The 27,175-nt window shown below is 30.0% G+C and overlaps 1 protein-coding gene across 2 annotated transcripts; it reads left to right on the forward strand.

Annotated features, from left to right (window-relative positions):
* Nucleotides 1–26,814, forward strand: LOC136969538 (galectin-8-like). 2 transcript variants are annotated; one of them, XM_067263740.1, is made up of 7 exons: nucleotides 1–142; nucleotides 12,758–12,846; nucleotides 15,746–15,953; nucleotides 16,067–16,183; nucleotides 17,850–17,966; nucleotides 26,075–26,163; nucleotides 26,251–26,814. In XM_067263740.1, the coding sequence occupies exons 1-7, from the start codon at nucleotides 122–124 to the stop codon at nucleotides 26,582–26,584; spliced, it is 975 nt and encodes a 324-aa protein (XP_067119841.1). In that variant the 5' UTR covers nucleotides 1–121; the 3' UTR covers nucleotides 26,585–26,814. The 2 variants fall into 2 exon arrangements, with proteins under 2 accessions (XP_067119841.1, XP_067119840.1); XM_067263739.1 differs by lacking the exon at nucleotides 1–142 and adding an exon at nucleotides 210–401.
* Nucleotides 26,815–27,175: the final 361 nt, after the last annotated feature.

Here is a 27,175-nt window from a genome sequence, read left to right on the forward strand (position 1 = left end):
TAAGTGTCATTTCGTTGTCTGTTGCCATTATACGCCACCGCCTCCGTATAAACGAGAGAAATCTTTTATCAATTGTGTTAAGTAGTGTCGTGCCGTGTTAGACGGGGGGTGTCAATTCAGCATGGAGGCAGTTGAAAATCCAGTAAGTAATAATTAATAAAACTGTTTCGGTGTCACGTGTTATTTACGTTATACCTCGTGATAACTGCGCGATAAATAATTTTTAGATCGAATTCCCGATATTTTAAAATAGTGTATATATTTTCTTTTCGACTTGACAATTAAGTTTAACACGGTTCATTGTGTAAAGCGCGTCCAACTTGAATCTTGCAAAAATGAAAGATAAATGTTTAGACTTTAAAATAAGATATCCGTCCATGGCTCATTATTTTGAAGATGTGGTAAATTATTTTGATTTATTTATTTATTTCTAGAATATAAATTTCTAATTTAAAATCAATTTTGTGTAGAATATATGTAAATAACTGTTGACTACCTGTTGATTCTTTAATAGGTTTATTCATTTCTAGATTAAGTTTAATATTTCTGATAAATATATTAAAGTTCAGAATGATTTATGAACACTTTCCTTTGTTAAATAATTAAATTATGTATATTTTTCCAGCAACCACATGGATTTTCTCTTAATCATATCAATTACATGCCTGTTAATTCTGTAAATTTCATTCAATTATTAATAAAAGGATGGATTGTGACTATAGTTTGTAAACAATTTTGAAAAGTTATTGACATATGAAATTAATAAAAAAAAAACTAAATGTATTAACTTTGCAGAATATTTTGCAGATTAATATCGATGAATTGGTATTACTAGAATTAATCGGTGAATATCTATTTTTTAAACACGATGATAAACTTATTTGAATTGTTGATAAATCAATAAAATGTATTTTTCAATACTTCTACAAGGAGATTACTTATCAGTTTAATGAGATAGATAGATAAATTCAGTTTTACTTCCAGAGAAAATTTGGTTCAAACTATAGAGAAATCATTTTAGAAAAATATTTTTTGGAATATTTTTAAAATATTCATAAAAAGAAATGTCAATAAGCAAACACTGATATATTATCTAAACAAATATATCTTAACATTTCTATAAGCATTGAAACTAAAAGAATGTTATGAAATTTTTTCTTACATAATGTTGTCTGAAATTAAATGCATTTTCTTGCATCATTGATTCTACTATATAACAAAAAATTCCATTTAAAATATTTAATGTAAAACTGTTTCACTGAATATTTTATTTATACAATTTTAATTAATTAAACAATATTCAAATATTGTAATTTATTAGATGTGTGTAATTTTCTGTATTGTTCATATAATCTAACTCTGTAATATGATCAATCTTAAATTACTTTTCTACTTGAACTGAAGTTTGTAAAAACAAAATGATCAAATTGCTAGATGCTTTCAAACTTGTCTATCCATCCTCGGAAACTCTGACAGAAGAAAATTTAACTAAGGAAGTTATAAATATCAAAGATGTAGATAATTTGTCAAATGCATGAAATGGATGGTAAAAAAAAAAAAAAAAATGGGAGAGAGAACAGAAGAATATAGAGATAGTTTGAATTTATTATTATTCTAGAATAAAAAGATGTTCATTTAAATTTATGCTCTGGCAGGTGTCTTTCAAATAAGATTTATTTGAACAGGGGTTTGAAAGATTGTTTGAGTTTTAGAGAGACAAGATGGACAGAAAAGTCAAAAAAGCAGTCAGTTTGCTAATTTTTTGTTTTGTTCAAGTAGAAAGGTAATGTTAGTTTCTGTAGTACATTCTTTAAGCAAATAAGTACACATACAATTTTTAACATCCAAATTTAGTAAGTTAATGAGAATTTTAAAAATTAGTATAGTGGTGATAATTTTTATGAATTTTCAAACATTGTTAAAATGCTGTTTATATAATTCAAATGTTTAATATTTTCCAAGTAACATACATTAAAGAAATATAATAAAAAGTTTTTAATTAGATTTGTTAGGTATATCAATAGTATCTCTTTCTGACAAAGGGTTTCAATTGATGAATGATGCAGTTGACACTCCTATATATCAAAGAATATATAGGATTGTAACTGCTATATAAGCAGTTACAATCAAAATGTAAATGTCCAATAATTTGCTTTTAGAGACACTCTTTGATATATAGGAGTGTCAACTGCATGTCTATCTGCATGTCTATATGTAACTAATCTTCCAATAGTTGTGGTTCCTTATTTCTCTGATTCTGCCCCATCCAGACCATTTTTCCTGTCCCAGTTATTCTAGATCTTTGCATCATCTCTACCATTCCCCTTATTGCATTACCGGCTGTTATGTCTACGTAACAAGGGAAAGTATTGGAATTGTGTCAAATTTGACTCTCTGCTCTTTGATATATAAGAGTGTCAACTGCATGTCTAATGTTATTAATCATGGTTCCATTTCTTTAAGAAAATGCAAATAAGTGAGATTTTTATTTGCTTACAGGCAATAGATTTCAAAAGTTGTTTTGTAAATATTAGCTTTAATTTGATATAATGTTGGTTAAAGATCAGTAGAAAATTTTGTTATTGTAAAATTAGATTACTGATAGATGCAATACTGTGAATAGAAATGTTATACCAGTGATTTTATTGTTTAAGTATTGCTTTTAAATAATGGGATCAAAAATGGATTTATTCAGCTTTTTACTAAAAATAATTTTTTTGCTTTTACAATACCAGATCCTATTCTTCTGGGATCCTGAAGCAGTCATGTTGATCCTTATCATTTTTTAACATTTTTTATAGCATGGAGTTTCTCAGAAACAGAGTTTGCTGTCAATAGACCTGATCATTTTGCCATGAATAGGCCTACCACTAATTGTTAATTGAAGTTTGCTACTACAAGTATATTCTGTCTTGTAAATGGAGTACATCTTTGTTACTCCAGCTTTATACTTGTTAGCCAGTTGCTCAATAAATCTTGCCATGTACTTGTAACTTCAGTTTTTTTGATGTAGTCTATTTCCTGGTAGGTGTTGTTGACATTGGAGCAATAAGAGTAGATATGACATATAGGGGCTGTGGAGGCAGATAGCGTTGTCCCAAAGGTTTCACTGATATTGCCAGAATAAATAAAAACTTGGTATTTTGATTTTCTATGCACTTTTGATGGTGATATGGCCTTCCTGAAGTTTGATTCTTAAGTCAAGAAAGTATAACTTCTTGTGGTTTTCCAGCTCTATCCTGAGAGTGAGCCCATTTGGATTGCCAGTTGTAGTTTCCAAAAATTGATTGTTGTCCAGTTTACTACACCATAAAATTGGCCTTTGATGTATCAGGCATAAAGTAGTGATGGCCAATTGATAATGACGATTGACTAAATATTGAATTTTTGCCCATGTCAAATAATAAAATATCAATATTTTTAAAACCAGTTTATTCAACTAACATTGAATTGCTTTGGATTCGATACAGAAATCTCTTGATTAATGTGATTAATTAATTCCTTGATCCTATCACATACTGTATATCAAAATTGTGTTAATCAAAATACATTATCCATGCTAAGTAAAGACCTCTGGTAAAGCCATGTAAATTAAAACTTCTGCCACATATATAAAGGGATTGCTACAATTAATTTCACACATTAATCAAATCCCATGGTAAGCAAAACCATGTTAAGCAAAGAATACTTGCATATTCAAAATAGTGCCAGAGAAGCATGCATGTGCTTGCCACACTAGATCTAGTAAAGTTTGGCTGTATTTTTTACCAAAATTAATGTTGAGAAAGTGTGTTGGAAGAAATGCAGTTATGAAATTAACAAACAACACCAGCAATTTATGGTCACATTTAAAAAACAGTCATTAAGCTGTTTATGCATTCTCAAACAACAATGGCAATTCCCAAGAATCGCCATCAATTTTGGTAAAATCATGAAATGGTATATTGTTGATTGAGTAATAAGCTCACACTCAGGAAATAAACACAAAAAAGACATTGAGAAAGAACTTTTTATTATAACAACTGTTACAATGTATTGCTTCATAAAAAAGGTAAAAAGGGTGGAAGGATTAAGTGTTGCCAACTGGTGGATAAATTAAACCAATAAATAAAATAAATATTAAAACTTTAGCATTATGACATGAAGTATAATAATAATATACATATACTAACATATATATGAGTATTTATCCACTCCATCTAAAATACTTATGCTCAATGGCAACAAGTATGTTTTCAGAATGTTTTCGAAAACACTGTAACTGAGAAATGAAATTGTTTAATTCCGAAACATGTAGATAAGATATTGTACTCTGCTAGTTGTATGATAGTTGGAAAAAACTAGTAATGTAGATCTACTTAATAAACAGTTCTTGTTGATAGTGACATTAATTTTATTTTCGGTAGTGTTTTCATCAGGTTACGATAGTTGATTAAAAGTAGTCAACTGAATTTTTCATTCTAGTATTGTGCCACAATACTTCCCTGCATAGTAAGCCTTTAGGTTGATGTGTGTTTGTCCATAATTGACAAAGTTGTCTACTTGCTCTGTTTACCCAGACTACTTGGGTTTGCCAAGAAGTCTCAAACCCAAATAGCCTAAGTATATTCAGTGAGCATATGACAGTTTGAGAATGATGTAATTTATGGACCAATTAGGAAGCTGAAAAGCAGGCTACTAGACTATATGCTGTAATTTGTCAAGATAATTTTTGTGTGCCTTGTTGCATTTTGTCGATACATGTGGTCAATCCATGACAGTACATCTCCCTTTTCATAAGCATAATATCCTTGTTCTTGTCCATCTTAGCCCACTCCTTTGAGGCCTTAATCCAGTTCTAAAATAGCTTCTTATTCTTATTGGAATTGTTTACTGTGTACAAAAGGATGTCCTTTAATTAAAATGTACCTTATGTATATTGTCCATAGCAGCAATAGGGGAAAAAAGTGAAATCTACTCCGCACGCGGCGCTAGTATCGATGAGGTCGTAAACAGACTAAGCGATACGTTGTCGGTTGTAAAGTACCATTTGTTTTTTCTTTAAACAAAAATCTAATAAATATTTTAAGTTTCAAAAATGCCAAGTACGTGGTGCTGTGTACCACATTGTTCTAATAGTGGTGGTCACAAGTTTCCAAAAAATCCAGCATTGCGAAAGAAATGGATTCACGCCGTTAAAAGAGCAAATTGGAAACCAACTTCATCCAGTCTCGTGTGTAAAAATCACTTCACACCTGATCAGTATAAGGAGATTAATATCTTTGGTAAGCACATTATTTAAAGAATTATAATAACTGTACAATATTTTTTTCAAGCTATTAGCAATTAAGAAGCTTCAAACACCTCGCTTGAAAAATACTTGATGTTTACATCAAAAGTCTCTGTTTAGTTTTAATATCTAGGCGTGATAAGCCCTAACAGTAGAGGCTAGTTTTGAGCACTTACATAGCATTAATGCTAAGTTAACAAAGGATAAAAAATATATATAGTACCATGGATTTAATTGTTAATTCTTTATGCTGAATGAAAAATAAATAGATTTATTTTACTTTATTAGGAAACATCTCAGCAAAGAGACAACTGAAGGCTGATGCTGTACCAAATGTATTTTTTTGGTCTAAAAAAGAGGCACCTTCGGTTGCGAGCAGACGAACAAGAAGAGAAAACTATGAACGCAAAGTTCAAGATAATCATGATGCATGTTATATAATGGATACTGGTACATTAGAAATAGGAGGAGTAGTAGTAATAGATGAGGAGGAGGAAAAGGCTACTTGTCTTATTGAAAATAATGTGGCAAGCACTATGGTCTGTGTAACTACACAGACCCATACTTTTGAAGTCCCAATGTCAGTTGAAAGATTTGAGTTTGACAACAATGCTATACATTACTATACTGGGTTAGAGAACTACAATTCTTTCAATTCTGTACTACAAAGTTTGGGACCAGCAGCATACAGCTTAAAATATTACAAGTTTCAGGTTGTAACACTTGCAGTGCCAAACCAGTTGTTCTTGACTTTAATAAAATTAAGATTGAATACAGCAAATTTTGAGTTGAGTAGGATGTTTAGTGTATCTGAAGAAACAGTACGAAACGTTTTCATTACTTGGATCAATTTCATGTATTTACAATGGCGAGAGTTGGATATATGGAGTGAAAGATCTCTTGTTGATACATACATGCCTAGAGATTTTAAAATGAAATTTCCAAATACTAGAGTTATCATTGATTCTCTAGAATGCAAAATAAGCAAACCAAAAAATCCTGTTGCACAGCAGGCTACGTGGTCGTCATATAAAAATGACAACACATTAAAAGCAGTTGTAGGTTGCACACCAGGTGGTCTAGTAAGTTTTGTTTCAGAAGCCTATGGTGGTTCTGCAAGTGATCGACAGATTGCAGAAAGGTCTTCACTGTGTAAAATAACAGAGGCAAAAGACTGTGTAATGGCTGATAGAGGTTTTAACATTCAGGACTTGCTAATTACTAAAGATGTTGTGGTAAATACACCCACTTTTATGAGAGGAAAAGCACAGCTGAGCAGCAGTTTGTTATCTCGAGACAGAAAAATATCTAGTAAAAGAATACATATTGAACGTATTATAGGAATGGCTCGTACATTCAAGATTTTGAGGCAACACATGCATCCGACATTAATCAAACTTGGCAGTGAAATTATATTTATATGTTTTATGTTATGCAATTTTAGACCAAGCATTGTTGGCAGAGATGCTTAATTTGTTTCACTGTTAGTCTAGCTCTATTAATTCTGTATATAATGTTTTTTTCATTCTAGACCCTAGCCTAATTTAAGTTTTCCATTTATAGTATTTTTAAATTTTTGTCTGCTTATAAATTCTAAGATTAAGAATGTATACTAGCATACACAGTAAGGTCTTCATTATGGAACTTCAATTCAAAGTAATATAGTGGTTTTAAAATTTGTACTATAGTTGAATAAATGTTTGTAAATTTGTAAGCAAATAAAAAATTTTAATTTTTAAAACAAAATCTTTTTTTATTATTTAAAAAATTCACCATCTAGAAAAATTTTACATAAACTCAAATTGTAAAATAAAAATAACAATTAGCTCAATTATTTTATAAACTTAATGTTTATAGAACATCTTTTTTAAAAGAGCTGGCTTAAAATGCTCATGGAAAAACATAATTAGTGTTTCAGTCATGTCTGCAATAAATTTATCATCTCTTGGAATGATAAAAACTTTGAAGTCACTTTTTGTGTAAACAAACAGGTGAGCAACTTGTCTATTTGTCACTGCTAATTGACCTTGGATTTGATAAAAATAATCATGATTCCGTTTTTAAAGTAATTTTGTCATCAGTACATTCCAAATATGGTACATTTTGCATTCACAGGAAGTTTAAAACTGGAGTAAGGACATTTAACTTCTAATATTTTATCATCATCCACTAGCCCATCTGGACTTGCAGCTAAGAATGGGTATTTTGGATGAAGAAACATGCCACATTCTTTCACAGGAGTATTTTCAAAAGAAGAATATGCTTCAATTGCTTCTTTTTCATACCTTAAGCCATGAGAAATTGCCTTACTTTTTATTGGCCTACTTGACAGTAACGAGTCACACAATTTTAGTCTGTCTGCTGATTTTAATTTACAAACTTTTCCAAAGTTTGAAGATGTCAAACGCAACAAATGTTCCTTCTTCCAAACTGCACTTTTTCGTTGTAATCGGGTCTCTTTTTCCAAATGTTCTATGTACTCCCTACTTGCTTCAGTTACATGTAAAGCTTTTAAAAACATTTCGGACATTGTGCTTTTGCAATAATCATGATCTGACTCTAAAGCCCTCATGTTTGCTGGTTGCCTTAATTGCAATATCGGTATTGCACAACCACTTTGCATGTTCATTGCCAAATTAATAACAAAGTTTGTATAATCAGAGATTGAACTGCCAGATGGTCTGGGGTCAAATTTCATGTCTTCCAATCGTTTCCTTTTCATTCCTCTCTTCTTAAATAAATGAAATGGAAGCTCACTAGCCTTAACTGGGGAACCTTTATGTTGGCGGGTAGGCTGATGGAATGTTTGCAGAACCTGAGTGCATGTTTTGTGACACTTATAATTGCCTGTTCTTCCGTATTCTTCTATTGCCAATAGTGTTACACATACATGTTTGCAATATGCTTTAGGCCCTTTACCTGCTGTACATTCACATATTGCATTTTCTATATCCCCATCATCTGTAATTACTAAATCTGTATAATATGTGTTCCCCTTGGTTAATTCAGATTTTACATTACCTTTAAAATATGAAAATTTTTTTTCTTTTGTTCCTCTTATTGTTAATAAGAATTCATTAAAATACATCTGCACAGCAGACAGTGGCATTCTTTGATCTGACATCTCCATGTAGGCATCAATTGTATCTATAGTCAAAACTGGTATTTGTAAACTTGGAGAGAGATCCTTATATTCAGATGAATCAGGAAGTTTGAGTTCAGGAGAGCTATCACAGGATATAGAAAAATTATGAGTTTCCTGATTCCTCTCATATGCCAGTAACCTGAAAATTATTGTAAACAAGTTTAATAACTAGTTAAGATATGATCACCAATATTTTATTTAGTTTTTTCTGTCACATTGACAGGAAAGGCAAAAATTATTATTATATATTATATTCTTACCTTAATATATTACATATAATATAAAAATAAACAGTATAAGGTAACTGAACAGTATTGACAAGCACCTAAATATGGCATATATATAGTGTATGCCAAATTTAGTAAAAGAAAATGGGAAAAAATTCACTTGTACAAAAAGTTTATTGGTGAAGAAATTAGTCTTATTGCATTAAATTATTGAAACAAGAAGACTTGTGACCAATAAAAAAGACATTTTGATTATATTTATTTTAAATACTCCAAATATTGTTTTCTCTTGGTAAAAGATTAAGATATATATCTCTTATATTGTTTTAGAACTTCATAGAACATAGTTTTGTTTGTGTTGGTTGTTCTAAATTACAGTGATAACCTATTGGTACAGTTAATATTTCAGATACTGGTATAAATTGGTTATAATATATCAGGCTCGGTACATGACCATATTCCAAAGGAAAAAAAATTTATTTTAATTAAAGTTTTGACCTTATGTATTGGTTAGACAAATGTGAAAGGAATCAATGAGAACTTTACTGATCTTTAAATGTTTTTATCGACGAAAAATGTGCATTTTGTGAAATCTTATCCTTAAAACTTTCATCTACTGGTAAGTTACCTTATCATGTAATAGTTATAAGGACTTGAAATTATAAATGTAATAATTAACGATAAAAATATAGATGTAGATTATTTTAACTTACCTTTCTATTAAATCGGCTTTTCTACCAGCTAACTTGGCATTGTACTTTTTTAATTCTTCCTTTAATTGTGCCGTTGTTAACCTTCCTAAAAAATATTTTCGTTCTTCCATTATTATAAAGTAAGCTATCCTTCGAACGGAACAGCTTGTTTACAACCGAATCGATATGCGCGACACCTATGTCACGTGATCACTTTTTTCCCCTATTAGAACTTCTATTTCTGATATCATATGCTCAAGTTTCATGTATGGTAGAGGTGATTTATTGGGCTATATCTTAAGGTTTTGAAGAAATATTTGGATGGATTACTATACTATCCTGTTATTGATGACCTTACAATTTCGAGACCTTATGTCTTTTGAGTATCCATCATAGCTTTTTGATATACTGCTTTTTTTAATTTATCAATGATATTATTTACTAGTATAACAATTCTTGCATTGGCTTCATACAACAGATCCTTGTCAAGATAGTCTATTTTCGAGTTGAATGTGCTTCAGGCACTTTATGCTTATTGAAGACCATCTGAACATTTTAAGCTGTAATGCAATTTTTCACATCTTCCTGGAAGCTGAATTCTATGGATAAACACTGTGTATGTGTTGTTGGTCTGATATTGGATAAAAAATTATAATTTAAGTATTTAATTTTTCTTCGAGACTATTTTGACCAATATAATACTTACTCCATATGCCATTACTGACATCACATTTCATCATAGTCCATACTGATCACATATGGTTAGTTCTTATAATCCAGAATTTTTTTTTTTTCAAATTTTGTGACAGTGGTTATTTCTCCATATGGAAGACTATTGTAAAAATGGGAAATATGTTGGAGGAATAAACTGAAGATAATACTAGAGATCTATGAACTTTGTAGCCCTATTTGCTAGCTGTCCAGAGTATTTTTTCTAGTGGTTTAATATCCATTAACAGCAAGCACGGTTTAGCAAAATTTCAGGGTTTACCCTTTTTTACATTATTCATGTCTATGCAGTTTTAATGAATTCAATGTCATGGTACATCTCTGCAAAGTGTGTATATGGCAAGTGGTGAAATTGTATTGTTAAATTCATTGATGATATCAGCGTTCCCTAGTAACACTTATGTAGACACTTTTTCATTACCAGGTTATACCAACCATTATTAGCATGGGTTTTTTTTTGTTTTAAATTGATACCATCCTAATGAGGATATGTTTATTATATAGCCTGCAAACCTTAAATAATGTCTTTTACATTAGAAAAGTGATTCATTTTGTTTCAGATTGTTGATATAAAGGCATATATGGATAGCAAAGTTAAAATTTTTATTTCATTTAATAATTAAACTTATGTATATTTATTTAATATAATAATTAAACTTATGTATATTTATTTAATATAATAGCTTGTGAGCACTAAGATTGGCTTTACTTTACCGCTAGACTTATTACACCACCACAGGACATCAAATTAGACTTAGAAAAACACTATTTTATTTTCAGAATGCATTTCGGACGTGGAGTCCCTCATCAGCTTTTTGATTTAACATGTAGATTCAATGTTTTGAACATTAAACATTAAAAGGTTAAACACAAGATAAAACAAAGTTTTTACATAAAAGGTAGTGCTGATACAACAACACAATAATAAACTGTTACTAACTAATAATAAACTGTTACTAATTACCAGTACCTCAATTTATTATTGTGTTATTGTATCAGCACTACCTTTTATGTAAAAACTTTTTGTTTTATCTTGTGTTTAATCTTTTAATGTTTAAGGTTCAAAACATCAAATCTACATGTTAAATCAAAAAGCTGATGAGGGACTCCATGTCCAAAATGCATTCTGAAAATAAAACAGTGTTTTTCTAAGTGTAATTTGATGTCCTGTGGTGGTGGTGGTGTAATAAGTCTAGTGGTAAAAAAAAGTCAATCTTCGTGCTCACAAGCTATTAAGAAGACTCACATATAAATAATCACCTAAAACACCAGGTAGAAAACACTAACTTCTCCAAAAACCTTTAACCAATGAAAGTCTGCTCAAAGTCCCTCAGCAAATGTTTTCAGACACCTCACTGTGCCCTTTCTCAAGCTTTCTTCTCTTCTTAAAACGATTTTCGAATTATTGAACACCTATTTCCGCGATGCACGTGCCAACCGAAAATTCAAAACGTTCGAATAGCTTCCGTAGAAACTCCAAACGAATAAAACTTCAACCAAAACACTTAAAAATGCTCCACAACTCCTTTAAAAAACGATCACGTGAGCAGATCTATGTTGTTTTTTAAAGGAGTTGTGGAGCATTTTTAAGTGTTTTGGTTGAAGTTTTATTCATTTGGAGTTTCTACGGAAGCTATTCGAACGTTTTGAATTTTCGGTTGGCACGTGCATCGCGGAAATAGGTGTTCAATAATTCGAAAATTGTTTTAAGAAGAGAAGAAAGCTAGAGAAAGGGCACAGTGAGGTGTCTGAAAACATTTGCTGAGGGACTTTGAGCAGACTTTCATCGGTTAAAGGTTTTTGGAAGAGTTAGTATTAAGAAGACTAGACAAGAAGTGCATCATAGTATTTATTTAATATAATTATAACACATTGCATAATAGAATTAAATAAAATTCTGGAATGCAGGATTATTAAACAATATAGGATTTTTCGATGCTGTTATTTAAATCTGTAAGAAACATGCAACAAAAAATGACTACATGCTTATAGATTACATATAAAATTATATCAATAAACATGTTATATATATATTATATATTTCTAGCAAATTAACTAGGATAATAATTTCATATACATATTAATAAAGATTGATTGATTGTGTGTGAAGCTTGCTGTAAATCAAAATACACTACCACAGTTTATGGATCTATTTTGACAGTTTACTGTCGTGTTTTAAAATGTTTTATGATGCTTCATCTTTTCTTTAATGGAAGTTAGATTCCAGTTCAAACTTCTTATCTTCCACGTCACCACTTTAATTTTTGAGAAACATAAGAAGAAGCATAGAGTAATATATTTTATAATAAGAAATATATATTTTAGTGTATTTCAATTATTATATTATAATCTATGATGTTTTAATATAATTTTTGCTTTTATGTAAATTTTCTCTAGTAATAAAAACTGTGTTATTTAAAAATTACAAATAAATAGCCTATATTTTCTATTTTTTTACTGTTTAAATCTGGTTTTAATAAAAATTTTATTGTTTTTGAGATTTGTTAGTCTATTTTTTTAGTGATATTTATTATAGTTAAAAATTATGAAATATTTATGAATTATTGATAATTATCAATATTATAAAAGTTTTATTGAATACATAATTTTATTATCTGTGAGTTTTATTCTTACAAAGTGTATTACAATTTATTAATATGTTGTAATACATGCATTCATTATATATTTATTATAGCCTTTGCCTTATTGGGGAAGAATTCCTAATGGACTGCAACCAGGAAAGATGATAGTGATTTCAGGTTCTGTTAATCATGGAGCAAACAGGTATTTATTTATAAATTATTTTCAGAAGGAATAAAAAAAATTTTTTTTCAAGTGAGATATGCAAAGTATGTTAAAATTTTCTAAATCAGTGATTCCCAAACTTTTTTGAGCCACCACCCCTTTGGTTCCATATAATGCCAACCTAACCCATTTTCCTTTGTGTGAGAAAGGCTTCGGTATATTTTTAGAAAATCTTCTATGAACCTCATGCTTTGTGACCTTAGCAAACATTATTCTCCACATTAAATGCAATGTTTCTTCTTATCTATTTCAATAGAGAAAAGGGAAAGATTGTAAGTGACCCCAACCCTTGCATGGTCACTGTTTGGTCAGGACTCTTCCTCCAGTTCCCTCCTGCTTCTTTTTGTGCCCCATAGATTTACTCACCTCACACAGGGGTGGTAGTGCACACTTTGGGAACCATTGTTCTAAATTGTAAATAAAATTTTAAATGTTTAAATCTATTTTCTGTATTTACATTGATGGATTAAACCTAAAATATTTGAGAATATTTGTAGAGTTTGTGTGATTTACAGCCAATTCCACTTAATGTCATAGAAATCTTTATTCCCAGCCAATAAGTAAATGATGGACTTTTCTCTGGTTTACGTTACTTTGCCTATTAACATAAATCGGTTAATGTCAAGGTATTTGTGTGCATGGTGGATTTAAATATTTTGTTTTTAATATCACAAAGTTCATAGCTATAAACATCTCAGCAAAGTGTTATCAGTGCTGTCTATTGACATTTTCTAATTATTAAGTTTTTTTTTTTTTTTTCATTTATAACATATGGGATTTATAAATGATTTCTTTAAATGTGAAATTTATGCTTGGGAATACATATGCAATTTTTTGTTGTGTGATTCTTTAGTCACAATAAATGAAATCCAGTTTTTGATACAAATGCATGCTTAGACTGCTAAATAATTGAATGATTACTAAAAGATGCAATCAGACCTATTTTTAGCCTAGGAATGCACATGTGATCTTTCTGTTGTGCAATAGAAAATTGCACATGCTTTCCTAAGTTAGGCTAATGGTTCTCTTGTCCAAAATGCAGATTCTGAGAAGGAATGGCAAGAACCAAATTGCTGAACATTTACTTAATGTTAATGATAGTAGTTTGTATTTGCCAGTTCAGTATGTATTCATTGGTTTTGGTGCTAGAAAAATGTACAAAGTACTGAGGGAAACACAAATCCTGCAGTTAGTTTCTAATTGCATTTTGCTCAAAGATTATAGTATTCTGTCCAGCAAATTTGTGAAAGATGTTTTCTGCCTTTCTTCTGAAGTAATGATAAGTCCTACATTAAAAGCATCATGTGTATTTATTACATTTTGGAGGATTTTGTTGCAAAAAGTCAAGTGACAGTTGATGCTGTAAAGAGATTATGAAGAACTTTAAAAATCCACTGTTGTCAAGAAGTTTAAGACAGAAACTGAAAAATGGACAAATTGGATGTCTACTTAAAGATTCTAGCAAGAACTCAAATGAGAAAGTTGCTGATGGAATTTGTAAGAAAAATTCTCTCACACTGAAATGCTGATGTTGAAAGAGCCTTCTCCATAAATAAAATGTGCCTTGTTGAGAATGTACTAATGTTTTGGATCTATTGAAAAAATATCTATAACTAAAGGAACGATTCTAACAACTAGAAATGCATCTTCCCAACAAAAATGTCTTGTGGCAACAAGACATTTTTGTTGGGAAGATGCATCCTATTAGAGGATGGTGAAGCTCATGAGAAGAAAAAATGGTGGAAAAAGCTTTTAAAAATTGAAGAGAAAAACAGCAGCTGTTAGAACAGGCAAATATAGAGAGATCAAGAACTTAAGTCAATAAAGTTTTGAGACTCAAAATGTTATAGGGAAATTTTTTACAATAAATGTTATATATAGAATGATTACATTGTATCTTAGATAAAGTATTATTACATTAAACATATTTGCAATAGCTGGTTGCAATGTTTATTTTGTAAATAATAATTTAACAATAGCTTAGATTCACAACTTTTTCTTTATTCTTAATTCATTGCAGAAACTCATAAGTTATGTCCTGTAGTATATTTTTTTAGTTTTTATTTCAAATATTTATTTTAACAATTAGAAATTCACTTTGTTTCTGCCCCATTGTATATTTTAACAATAAAAACTAAACTTTTATTGTTTCTGCCCCATTGTATATTTTAACAATAAAAACTAAACTTTTATTGTTTTTTAGAAATTCACTTATAAATGGGCATAATGTCAAAGAATAATAGGAAGCAAATAACACTCACAACAGCCGTAAATGAACAGGTTAAATTTGGGGCTGTTGTGAGTGTATTTGCTTATATTATCAGGTTTCATTGATGTATATTTGAATAATATGAAAAACTCAATTATTTAAATTAAAAATTACAATCAACCAGTTATTTCATATAATAATTTGCTAATCCACAGAGTTTAAGCATAAAGTTGTTATTATAAGGAGTTAAAAATTGGCTCCAATGATACTCAAAATTTTCTGATAAATATTTAAAATATACTGAAAATGTACTGCTATTTCAGTTTCACCCATTGGTAGACTAAAGATAATGTGTGTTAGTTATTTTATCATCAATTCTTTCTCCCAAATCTGTTTTTGTTGAAATCAAATTTAAACAGTTCATTATCTTTCAAGAATGTATTTTTTGTGCTTTAAAGAGAAATAACTGATATAATTTTAAACCAAATATTTGAATAGTTATAAGTGTGCATATTCTAAATTAACTAAAATGGAACTGATCAGAATAATTTCAAATACATTTTTTAATATGAATAATCAAATTACAAATCAACACGTATTAATTTGTAAGTGAAATTTAGAAAGTTAAGTTAGAAAAACCCATAATTTTTTGAATTTTTTTTTTTATAGATTTCACATAGATTTTTCAAGAGGAAATACTAGACATGATTGTGATATAGCATTACATTTTAATCCTCGATTTGACCAGCGAGTAGTAGTACGAAATAGCTATGAAAATTGTAGATGGCAAAATGAAGAAACAGAACCTTATTCTTTACCATTTATTGTAGGAAAAGATTTTGTCATTCTTTTTTTGATAGAACAGAATCATTTTAAGGTAATCAATGAAAAAATTCTTTAAAATGGAAACTTTGAATAAACTGTTCTTCTTTATTCTTTAATTTTTTCCTAATAAGAAAATATCAATAATTTTTTTTTTTTTGTTTACAGATAGCAGTAAATGGTCGACATTATACAGAATTTAAGCATAGATTGCCTTATCAAACAATTGATAAGTTAAACATAGAGGGAGCTGTAAAAATAAACAGAATTGAATACACTTTTGAAGTATGTATAAATTTCTATTTAATTGTGATTATGTTTAAAAAATGTTTGTAACATTAATATTTTATAAAATTCAAACATTATTAGATTAAATATTAAAATTTATGGTTTTAGAAATATGTTTCTCTTATTATAATTATTAATCTTTATATTTCCAAACTAAAAGACAAATAAAAATTTCTACAAAATGCTTTATAATGCAATGTTAACAATATCCTTCAAACAAACACCAATAAAGCAAATTTTACCATTTGCCCTGGCAAAACACCATTGTCACAATGTTAATTTTTACATGTTAAAGCAAACAAAAATTTTACCATAATTTGTTAAACCAAACTATAAACTACCTTCACAACCCCTAAAATAACTGTTTCCAATAATGGTTGCTTTTTATAGTTTTCAACATGAACAATAAAAAGTGGTACTGCAATGAATTTTCCATTTTGAGTAGAATAGATTTTCTTCTCCTAGTAAGCAAAGACTGCTTCAACCATCAATTGTAGAGCAACTCAAACATCTAGTTTTAGCAGACCATCTTATGTACTCAGAAAACGGATTAAATTTTAAGGATGCCCACTCCTTTATTAAATAGTGGTCCCATACAAAGACATGCTAGTTTGCATATGAAGGAGTGCATGAAAGTGATGCCAGGTTTGGCTACTTTGTGCTATATTTGGCTTCTTTTTTTATTCTTTTGGTGCCAAATATTTTCTACTTTTTCAATCTTTGATAAAAACAAGCAATTATATATTGTGGCATTGTTGCAATGCCAAGTTGCAATTTTTAACTATATTTTTAATTTATTCAATTTAAAATATATGCTCTTCACCTCTAATTAGTACTATAGTGTCTTGCTCCCGTACATCATACTTTTCCTTTAACAGTAGTTGTGCTGGTCATCTATTAATTGCTTTCAGGGAAAATGTTTTGAATTGAAATAACATGACTTTCAGTTTGCATTGGAAGTTCATATATAGTTAATCAGGGCCTCTGCCTCTAAGGTTTCCATAACTGGTATCGGATTACATCTCTTTAATTCAGTTCTTGAGATTGAGAAAGACGAATGGACAGACAACAGTGGGAACTTATAGGTCTACAATTTTTTCACATTGCAGCCCAAAAATGTGGATTTGTTTTTGTGTTGTTTTGTTTTTCAGTGCAGAGCAGTATTGAAGAGTGGTTAATTGGTGAATGCCATCTCCTCTGCATTTTGTTTGATTTGTAAATCATTTAGAACATAAATTAATGTTGTTTTTATAAATGAATTTAATTTTATTTAACTTTATTTAGTAAATTAATTCAAAATATTATAATTTAGAGATTTCGATTTGCCTATTAGGCCTTAACTCCCTAAATTATTTGACTTATAAGAGCATACTGTACATGAGCAGAAATATGGTATAATTTTTCTTTTTATCTATTAGAATGCAATTTTAAAGTAGTGAAATAAGTTGTTTATCTAACAAATAACAATATACAAGTTAAAACAGTTACATTATAATGAAATTTATTTAAATATTGTGTAGTTTAAAAGTATTTTTCAAATGCTTGATATTTAAACATTTAATAGTGTAATATCAAAATACAATATTTAGATATTTTGTGAAATAAATTTACATGCTATAAGTTAATGTGTGTGATTTTTTTTTTGTTTTTTTGTTTTTTTTAGTCGTTTCGACCACCTCCCGGGGCCCAAATATGTCCACCAGCACCACCAGTTTTACAGATATGTACACAGGGACCATATTTGCCAAAACCAGTTAATTTCCAACCAGTATATAATCCTGTAAGTAATTTTCTAATACAATGGAATCTGCTTAACTCAAACATAGTTAACTTGAGTTCTCTTCTACTTGAAAATGTACAGTTTCCTCTTTCTTTAATATAGGGACTTACATGTTAATTCAACTTGGTTAATACAAAATGGGGATATCTTTTTTAACTTGAACCAAAAATTCCACCTGTAAATTTTTTTTTTGTGTATTTACCAGTGTAAGCATGTGTATGTTCGAAATGGGATGTGACACTGATGATGTGTTTATCTGCTAATAAACATGTCATCATATCACTTGATCTCAGCTGGGCAATGAAGGACATATCAGTGGCTTGGGGAAATGCTTGACACTGAAGTGGTTGATCTCATGCTATACAAGGACAAAATGGCTACTAGTGATACTTGGCCACTTTAAACAAAACTCAAAGCAATTTGAGTAATAGTAAAGTGACAAAAAACAAAACTAATTTTTTAAATTTTCTGTTCTATTATTTTATCTAATGTTCATTTGTACAGAGTGATTCTCTTGCTAGAAAACCCAAACATTCCTCAATAACTTTCATATAAAAATATTTAGATATTGGAGTGGCCATTTTCAATATCTGCATTAGGAAGACTTTGCTTTACAAGAAGGTAAGTTCATGTAAATTTTCATAGGAAACCATAAAGATATTGAGGAATGTCTGGATTTTCTAGCATGAGAATCACCTTTATATATTCAAAATTTTTCTATTGTAAATACAATAGACCATCGATTATCTGACTCACTTGGGACTGGGGTTGGTCGGATAACTGAAAAAACGGATAACCGAAAAGTATGAAAAAATAAATACATTATTAGTATAGTATATTAGTATATTCCATGTAATTAGTATATTGCTGATAACTTACTTTGCATTGAATTTTCATTGATGTTAAGCCTAACAAAATATTTTTTAAAATAATAATCGTCGCTATTGTATTGTTAAAAATTATTTCTTTATTTTGCACAAAATAAATACAAATATAAAGAAAAATAGAAAATTAAGCCTGGTTTACATACTGGCCTCCCTTTCATGTTCGAGCCAGTGTTGCCAGCTAAAACACGCAAAAATTTAACAAAAATAATATTAAAGTTGCCAATATGTAGCCAGATATTGTAGCGCCACATCACTAGCGGACATTTGAATTTGCCGACTAGAACGTGGTCGGTTAACCGATGTGACGGTTGATTGGGGGTCGGATAATCGATGCTCTACTGTAATTGAATATTAAACAGCATAAGAATGTAATAAATACATAATACTACTGTAAATACTTTGTAAAATTATTTAAAAGTATATTGAACAATAAGAAATTACATTTAATAAGAATTTTATGATAAACAAAGAATTTTTTAACAAACTTAATATTATTTGAAAAGAATAATTTTAATCTTAAGCTTAGACATGTTTTTTATTTTGCTGTTTCAGAATTCTTCATTTCTTTTTCTACCTGAAAGTTGGTGGGCAGCTAGCTCATCAACCATTAATCTCTTTTCCAGGGTCAAGAGGTCTTAGTGAAATAGATTCCCTTCTAGTGTACATAAACTCAGTTCTTGGCTTTCCACTTCCAGTATTTCCTTCCATTAGTGGTAATCTAGTCAGGATGTTGAATCATATTCAATACGTTTTAGAATGTAGTATTTTTTACTAATTAATTTAAGAACATCCTCATATTTTGTCTGTCCATAGTATTTTTGTCATTCAGCACCAACACTCCATCTCAAGCCTTCTGAGACCTTCTCAAGATCCAGGCCTCAGATACAGAGGTTGCCACATACCAAATGAAGCTTTTGACAAAGTTTATTTTAGTTGTGAAAGAAGTGGTCTTTAATGTAAGAAGTCTCTTTTTCTTATTGAAAGTTAATTTAGCTTGTATAATTCTTGCTGTAATATTCTTTTGACATTTATTGTTTGAGGAAATAAGGCTGTCAAGAAAACTAAAAATTACTTGTGTTAGGTTTTCATTTTGTGATTTTAATTTTGTTTTTGTTAATGTTCATTTGGCATTTTTCTTCAACAGATTATCTGTTTTTTTTTTTTTTTTTTTCTAGAGAATGCTATAGGTCATTTAATTATCTGCAATAATTGTGATTTATTATTTGCAAATCTACTTATCTTAAAGTTTGCCATTAATATTGACATCATTATACAGTGAGTGATTGGTTAATGAACATAATCCATTCGAAGACTATGTTTGCTACCTGAATTGTTTGTTAACAGATTATTGATTTACAATAGATTTTTTTATGGGAATTTGATTAATTTGTTCTGGAGACCCCAAAAAAATAAACAAAAAACTATATACAGTGGAACCTTGCTTAACGAGTATTTCGTATAACAAGCAAAACAAATTGTAAAAAAATGACTCGTTAACAAGCAACATTTCACATAATGAATGATGAGGAGAGGGGAAGTCCTGGATTGTGTGCATGCTCCATCAGTCTGTGTTTAGCACTCGTTCCACTAGCATCTTGTGTTGCTTGTGATCAAAGATTTTTCCAAACTTTGTGTTTGCACATATTACGTATAAACATCAACAACCATCGCCCGTCATATACTAAACATGCCAAACAGTATGCCAAATTCTTGGGCCATGTAAAGGCTATAATTAAATATTAGAAATTAATTAATTTGACTAGAGGTAGGCAGTTACGCTGCCATCTCGTATTAAATTTAATGACCGATTCCAAATTAAATTCCAGAAATATCTAAATTAAAAATTAATTATTTACAATTATTAAATTTAATATGAGATGGAAACATAACTACCCACCTCTAGTCAAATTAATTAATTTCTAATATTTAATTATAGCCTTTACATAGCCCAAGAATTTGGCATACTGTTTGGTGTGTTTATCAGACATATCTGTGATTATTATTATTTTTTTCAAATCAAATTTGCATTTCAGGTTGGTTCATTCTGTGCTAGAAGAAAAGATGATGATGATTCATGCTCCTTAACAATGTACTGTACATTGTATAATTTTCTTTGAATAAACGTTATACATAAAATATTTGAGTATTTTTTTTCAGCTTGGAATGCATTATCATATTTTACATTAATTTATATGGGAAAAACTGTTTTGCATAATGAGTGTTTTGTATTAAGAGTAAGATTCTGGAATGAATTATGCTTGTTAAGTGTGGTTCCGCTGTAATTTCTTACTACATTTATTTAAATGAAATAACGATAATACATAGTCCTTGCATTTTCATCAGTCATGTTTTTTTCCATTTGGACAGATACTTTAATGCCCCATATTGTCGATTGCTTTTCTCTCTTCTTCAGGATTTTCAGAAATGATTAATAGCATTATCGTTGTAGAGATCCCCAAATGTATTGACTTCAACCTGATTTGGGTGCTATTCTAAGACCATTGTTATGATCTTCTCCCACTTCTTCAAAAGATCTTTAATAGCAGATGTCAGCAATGGTCCTCTTTCATTATCGTCTTGTTCAGAATAAAACACATCTTGCTGAGTTTCTTGGTGTTCTTCATTCAAGAGTTCTTTGAGTTCTGTCATCAGATAATTTTCATGTTCTATTATGAGTTCTTTGATGTCATTATTCACCTTTAATTCAGATATCTAGCAGTTGTCACAATTTCATCCATAATTTCAGGGACATCATCTCTGTCTAACTGAATGCAGGATGGACACAGCTTTTGCTAAGCAGAATTCAACTGTTATTGAATGACTTCTGACCACTCCTTTTGAATGAGCTGACTAGCTTCAAGAATATCAAATTTTTCTTTCCCAAACATTTTTAATGTCATTTTTGAGATGACTGACATACTTCAAAACACTAACAAAATAGCATGCAAATGTACAATTTCTTGAAACCTGCAATAACCTCTTGATCCATTGGCTGAATCAACCAAGTGGTATTTGGAGGCAGAAACTGAACTGTCAGCCAGGGAAAGTTGTCTAGCAAATTATCTTCAAGGTCTTTTGGGTGTCCTGGTGTACTGTCCAATAGCAACAGTGCTCTCAATGACAATTCATTAGTCTGAAGGTAATCCTTGATGTTTTGGACACAAACTTTAAACAGTCATTCTTTAAAAAGAACCTGCATGACCCATGCCCTTTTGTTCGATCTCCACATCACTGGCAGCTCTTTAATTTTGGAATTTCTTCATGAATGCTCTACAGTTCTTAAAGTGATAGACAAGAAGCAGGTTAAGCTTCATATCACCTAGCATTAGCTCCAAAAAGTAACATCATTGGTCTTTCATGAGTTTATGCCCAGGAACATTTTTCTTATCTTTCTGATGTAGGTATGGTTCAGCATGTGCTTACAAAATAAACCAGTTTCATTAATTTAAAAATTTGTTGTGGACAATATCCTTCTATTTTAATGAATTCTTGAAATTTGAGACAGAACTCAGCTGCTTCTTTATCTGCACTAGCAGACTTATCATGCATTACCACATGTTTAATGGCAGATTTCCTTCTAAACTTTGCAAACTATCCAGTGATAGCCTTGAATTCTATCTCCTCATCTGGTGAATGTGGAATTTGTTTCTTCAGTTTTTCAAAAATTTCTCTAGCCTTCTCTTGAATGATAGTCATACTAGTTACATCTCTTTTCATTTCCTTTTTTTTTTTATCCAAACTAAAAGCAATCTCTCCATTATTTCATGGATGGCACATCTTTGTTTCTCAGATGTAATTTTTGTCACTCCTTTAGCTGCTTGACTATATCTTAGTTAGGATTGTTCCATGAAAAAATCAAATATACAACTAAAAATTGTTGCAAAAGAAAAATCAATACAATGTAAAATAATTTTTTTATGGAAATGTAATCAGCAAATGCAATGACATCATATACTAGACTGAGTGTGCTCTTGATTTCAAAAAAGTTTGCCACCCCTGCTTTAAAAAGCTGATGTATTTTAAGTGTTCTGTGGAAAAAGAATGTCAAAGTTTAGTGTCCCCTGACTTCAAAAAGATTGAGAACTACGACTATAGGTGATGTACTGTACAATATTATAAGTGATGATAGGTATAGGTATTTTACATTATCTATGAGATGCTATTAGGTGCAAGAGACCACAGCTCTGGCAGTCTTGCAACTGGTTTGTTTATCATAACAATGCTCCAGCCCAAGGCTTGAATCTCATCCAGACAATCCTTGCAAAACATGGTATTGCACAAGTTCAGCAACCTCCTTACTCCCCAAACATGGCCCTGGCCAAGGCTCTCTAGATCAATGATTCCCAACCTTTTTTTTTGTCATGGTACGCTTTTAATAATATAAAAATTTGGTGGCACACATGGTTAGTTCAATAAGGACCACAGGACAACCGATGACATCATAACAGTGATTTTTTTAAACGCAGTTGGTTATTTAGGTCACATTTTATAAATGCCTTGGTAACTACTGGCAGTTACTGGTAACAATGGTTACAATTTCCAAATGCGTCCCAGGAAGGTAGAACTGATTGAACTACTTGTCTGACATTGCGCATTTATGGGTATTTGCAGTGGCGGCACACTTCAAAACTCTCATGGCACACTAAAGTGCCGCAGCTCAGTGGTTGAGAATCACTGGTCTAGATGATACGAGCTGTAATACTAGTTGTGTGATGTCATACGCTGGGACTGTGTTAGTTTATCATGTACCCCATTTACATTTTATTCTAGAGGTATATTTCTTAAATAATACATCATACTTTTCTGTAATTGTATATATCGTTCAATTCAATAATTTAACATTTTATCAATCATAATTACTTAAATAGGTGTTTAAAAAATTATAAGCATGAATTGATAATTTTTTTATACAAGGGTAGGCTGAAAAGTAATGCACACATGCTTATAGAACATGAACAAAAACAAATAGCAAGATCGGGCAAAAAGTACATTAAAGTACAATTCTTAAGCTTCAAAATCATATATTTATTTTTCAACATAATCATCGTTAAGGCTAACACATTTCTCCCAACATGTAACAAGTTTTTTCATTCCGTCACTGAAAAATTCTTCAGACTTTTCTCGAATCCAGGACTTGACAGCTGCCTTCACCTCATCATCTGAGGTATAATGATTACCCTTCAGGTCTCTCTTGAGTAGAGGAAAAAAATAAAAATCACAAGGTGCAAGCTTGGGGGAATAAGGAGGGCATGGAATCTGTTCAAACTTTAGGTTTCACAGAGCCTCTCCAGTTGTGCGCAAGGTATGTGGACAAGCATTGTTATGTTGCAAGATTATTGGCACCAGGCTGCCTCTAACATGACAAATAATCACCTGATGCCAATAATCTAAGGGTCGTTTAAAAAATTCATGATAGTTGTCCGCAGGATTCAAAATTGTGAGTTTAGTGATCCGTGAGGACAGAAAGGTTGCCGACCGCTGCTCTAAATAACATTAACATAATATATAATATACACTTACACAGTTCATATGAATATAAGGACAAAGAATATTTATTACAAGTCATGAAAATATTAAAAGCAGATAATTGTTTTCCTCCCTCAATGTTTGGATAATTCAAATGCTTAGTGTTTCTGGTTTTTGTTATGAATAATCTGAAAAATGAAAGATATTCATTCTACAGTCTTATGAAAAATTAAACAGTTGAATTATATAAATCTACAAAATAAATAAGAAATTAATAAATTGAAAATTTATCAAAATGGAATGTGAACAAGAAAGTATAGTAGAGGCACATGGTTCATAGTAGTGTTGTTTCAGTTTATTAATTTAATTCAGGAATATGACTAAAATAATGTTAAATTTGTCAAAACTTCTTGATATGAGCTAAGATTAATGATAGATTAAAAATTCTTTCATTTTTTTAAAAATTTTAATCTATCTATATACTTTTATTAGTCCTTAGACTGATTTGTAACATTGTATTTATTATGATCAAGGATGATGCCAGCCAGTGGGCCAGGGGGGGCAAGATGATGTAAATTGATAGAGGATATGAATTGTATGTAGGTAAAATAAAAATGATTCATAAAGTTTTAATCATTTACTATGTACTGGAAAAGAAATATCTTAATTAAAACATTTTTTTTTTTAACTTACAAGAAGCCTAAGATTATTTAAATTAAAACTTAGCATTTAAATAATTTTTTCAAATTTCTAGGGGAGGGCAGCTGCCCCCCCCAGTGACACCCTTGATTATGATCCACCAACAGGTAAGTTCCTGTATCAAGATTGATACTTTGTAATTTGTCATATTTACGTCGGTACACAATTGTTGTACAAAGTAGATTCTTGGTCTACTTTTTCCTTTTTGTCTTGAATATGTCTTCAAGGATTATCTTTATTAGATCATTGTGACGAAGGTTCCCATTATGAGTTTTCTTTTTCTTAATTGACTGTAGAAAGCTATACTCTTCTCCAATTGCAAGTAAGATGATATCTGTTCATTTATGTCCATTTATGTCCATTTCATCTTCAGCATTTTTTCTTCATCCCACTACATATGAAAGGCTTGGAGAATGTTTTGGCCCATTTTGAGCAGTGTTTGCTTTCTACCGTATAAAGGATAACAGATCTTCTTCAACTAATAGATTATTTTGATATTAATATCTGATATTTATTCAAAAATAAAATTTAAAAAGCTCATTTTTTAATAATAAGCATAATACATATACAAAATCTATATCCATATTTGTGAATTTTGTTCAACAGAATTTTTCTACCTTTTAACTAAGCATATAATAACTTCTTGTTTTGTATACAGGGTGGGCCAACGAAAACGAAACGGCAGAGTTTTTGGATAGTTGGATTTGTATTTAAGCAAATTGCTCGGACAGGTCGATTTTATTCTCGGGGGACATCTCTGAAATCATGCAAGGAATAAAAAATTGATCGTAAAATTAAGGCTGATAATGTGTTATCTGTTAACTCTGCTGTTTCATTTTTGTTGGTCCACCCTGTATATAAATTTATAGTAACTGATTTAAATAAAGTAGAAATACTTAAGCTGTTTGTTACTTACAATTTAATTTTTTATCATAATTGTTTTTTGTTTGATTTGAAGTTTAAGATAAAATTTATAGTGCTGTTTTAATTTTGCTAAATTGAATAATTTCAAACCTACATAAACTATATATAATTATATGTAATTTTTTTAAATAGAGAATGCCATTTAATTACACTTTTGCTGAGCCACTACTGCCATCAACAATGCTTTATATTAGTGGACGTGTTACTGCATTTCCTAACAGGTAATTTATGCAAATTAAAAAATTACTGATAACTTCAGATAATTTCTTGATAAACTAAAATGAGTGTTAACATTTGCTTTTTTACAGCTTTACACTTGACTTTCGATGTCGTATTGGTGATCAGCCGCCACCTGCAGATATAGCTTTTCATTTTAATGCTCGTTTCAATCAAAATGTAGTTGTTCGCAATAGTTACATCAATAGTAGATGGGGCCAAGAAGAAAGACAGGGTCGATTTCCTTTTGCTCCAGGTACTCATTTTGATATGATTATCAGAATTGAGACTGACAAATTTATGGTTGCAGTTAATGGAGCACATTTTGCTGAATACAGACATCGTATTATGCCTCTTTCCCGTATTTTCAGTCTTGATTTCAATGGAGATATTGTATTATCATGCATCAAAATGTCAAGATCCTAAGTCATAAATTTTTTTAAAAAGTATTCTTCAAATTTAATTAATATTTCTATTAAAAATAGTACTTACATAATTTAGCAAGGAATTAATTATTTTTGAAATATTTCTACATATACTGTTTTCATTTCATATTATCTTAAAATTTTTAAATATTAATTTTTTTCTGAAAATTTATTTTGATATATTATATATTTGTACTGGGTACCATTGCATTTTTAGTTCTGATAGTTTATAACTTAATATTAAATATTGTGTAATATGACAAATAGATTATTATTATATGGTTAGAAATAAAAGAATCAAAAACATTTATGTTTATATCTTTTAATCATTATAATGTTTCTTTGATAAAGTATTAAATAGAATAGAAATTAAAGTATAGTTTTGTTTATGCAAAAAAGGATTCAATGAAATCCAAAATGTGATAATCTATTGAAAGTATTTATAATCAACTCAGGAATTAAATTTATATATTATTCAGTTTATTTTAAGAAATTGTAAGATGTTAAAAAAACTTGACAAAGTTATGGCTACTTTTTTAAGAAAATCATACATTTCATTATACAAAGCATTTTTTATAATTGATCAGAAGTA

This window comes from Centruroides vittatus, unplaced genomic scaffold, assembly GCF_030686945.1.
Source record: "Centruroides vittatus isolate TY-2023 unplaced genomic scaffold, ASM3068694v2 contig_18, whole genome shotgun sequence".
Taxonomy (NCBI): domain Eukaryota; kingdom Metazoa; phylum Arthropoda; class Arachnida; order Scorpiones; family Buthidae; genus Centruroides; species Centruroides vittatus.

Excerpts from the sequence above, each read along its gene's own strand:
- LOC136969538 (XM_067263739.1), top strand. The coding sequence starts at position 336 with ATGAAAGATAAATGTTTAGACTTTAAAATAAGATATCCGTCCATGGCT. Across the intron at positions 402-12,757 it reads CTCATTATTTTGAAGATGTG|CCTTTGCCTTATTGGGGAAG; the intron begins GTAAATTATTTT and ends TATTTATTATAG. Across the intron at positions 15,954-16,066 it reads TAGAACAGAATCATTTTAAG|ATAGCAGTAAATGGTCGACA; the intron begins GTAATCAATGAA and ends TTTTGTTTACAG.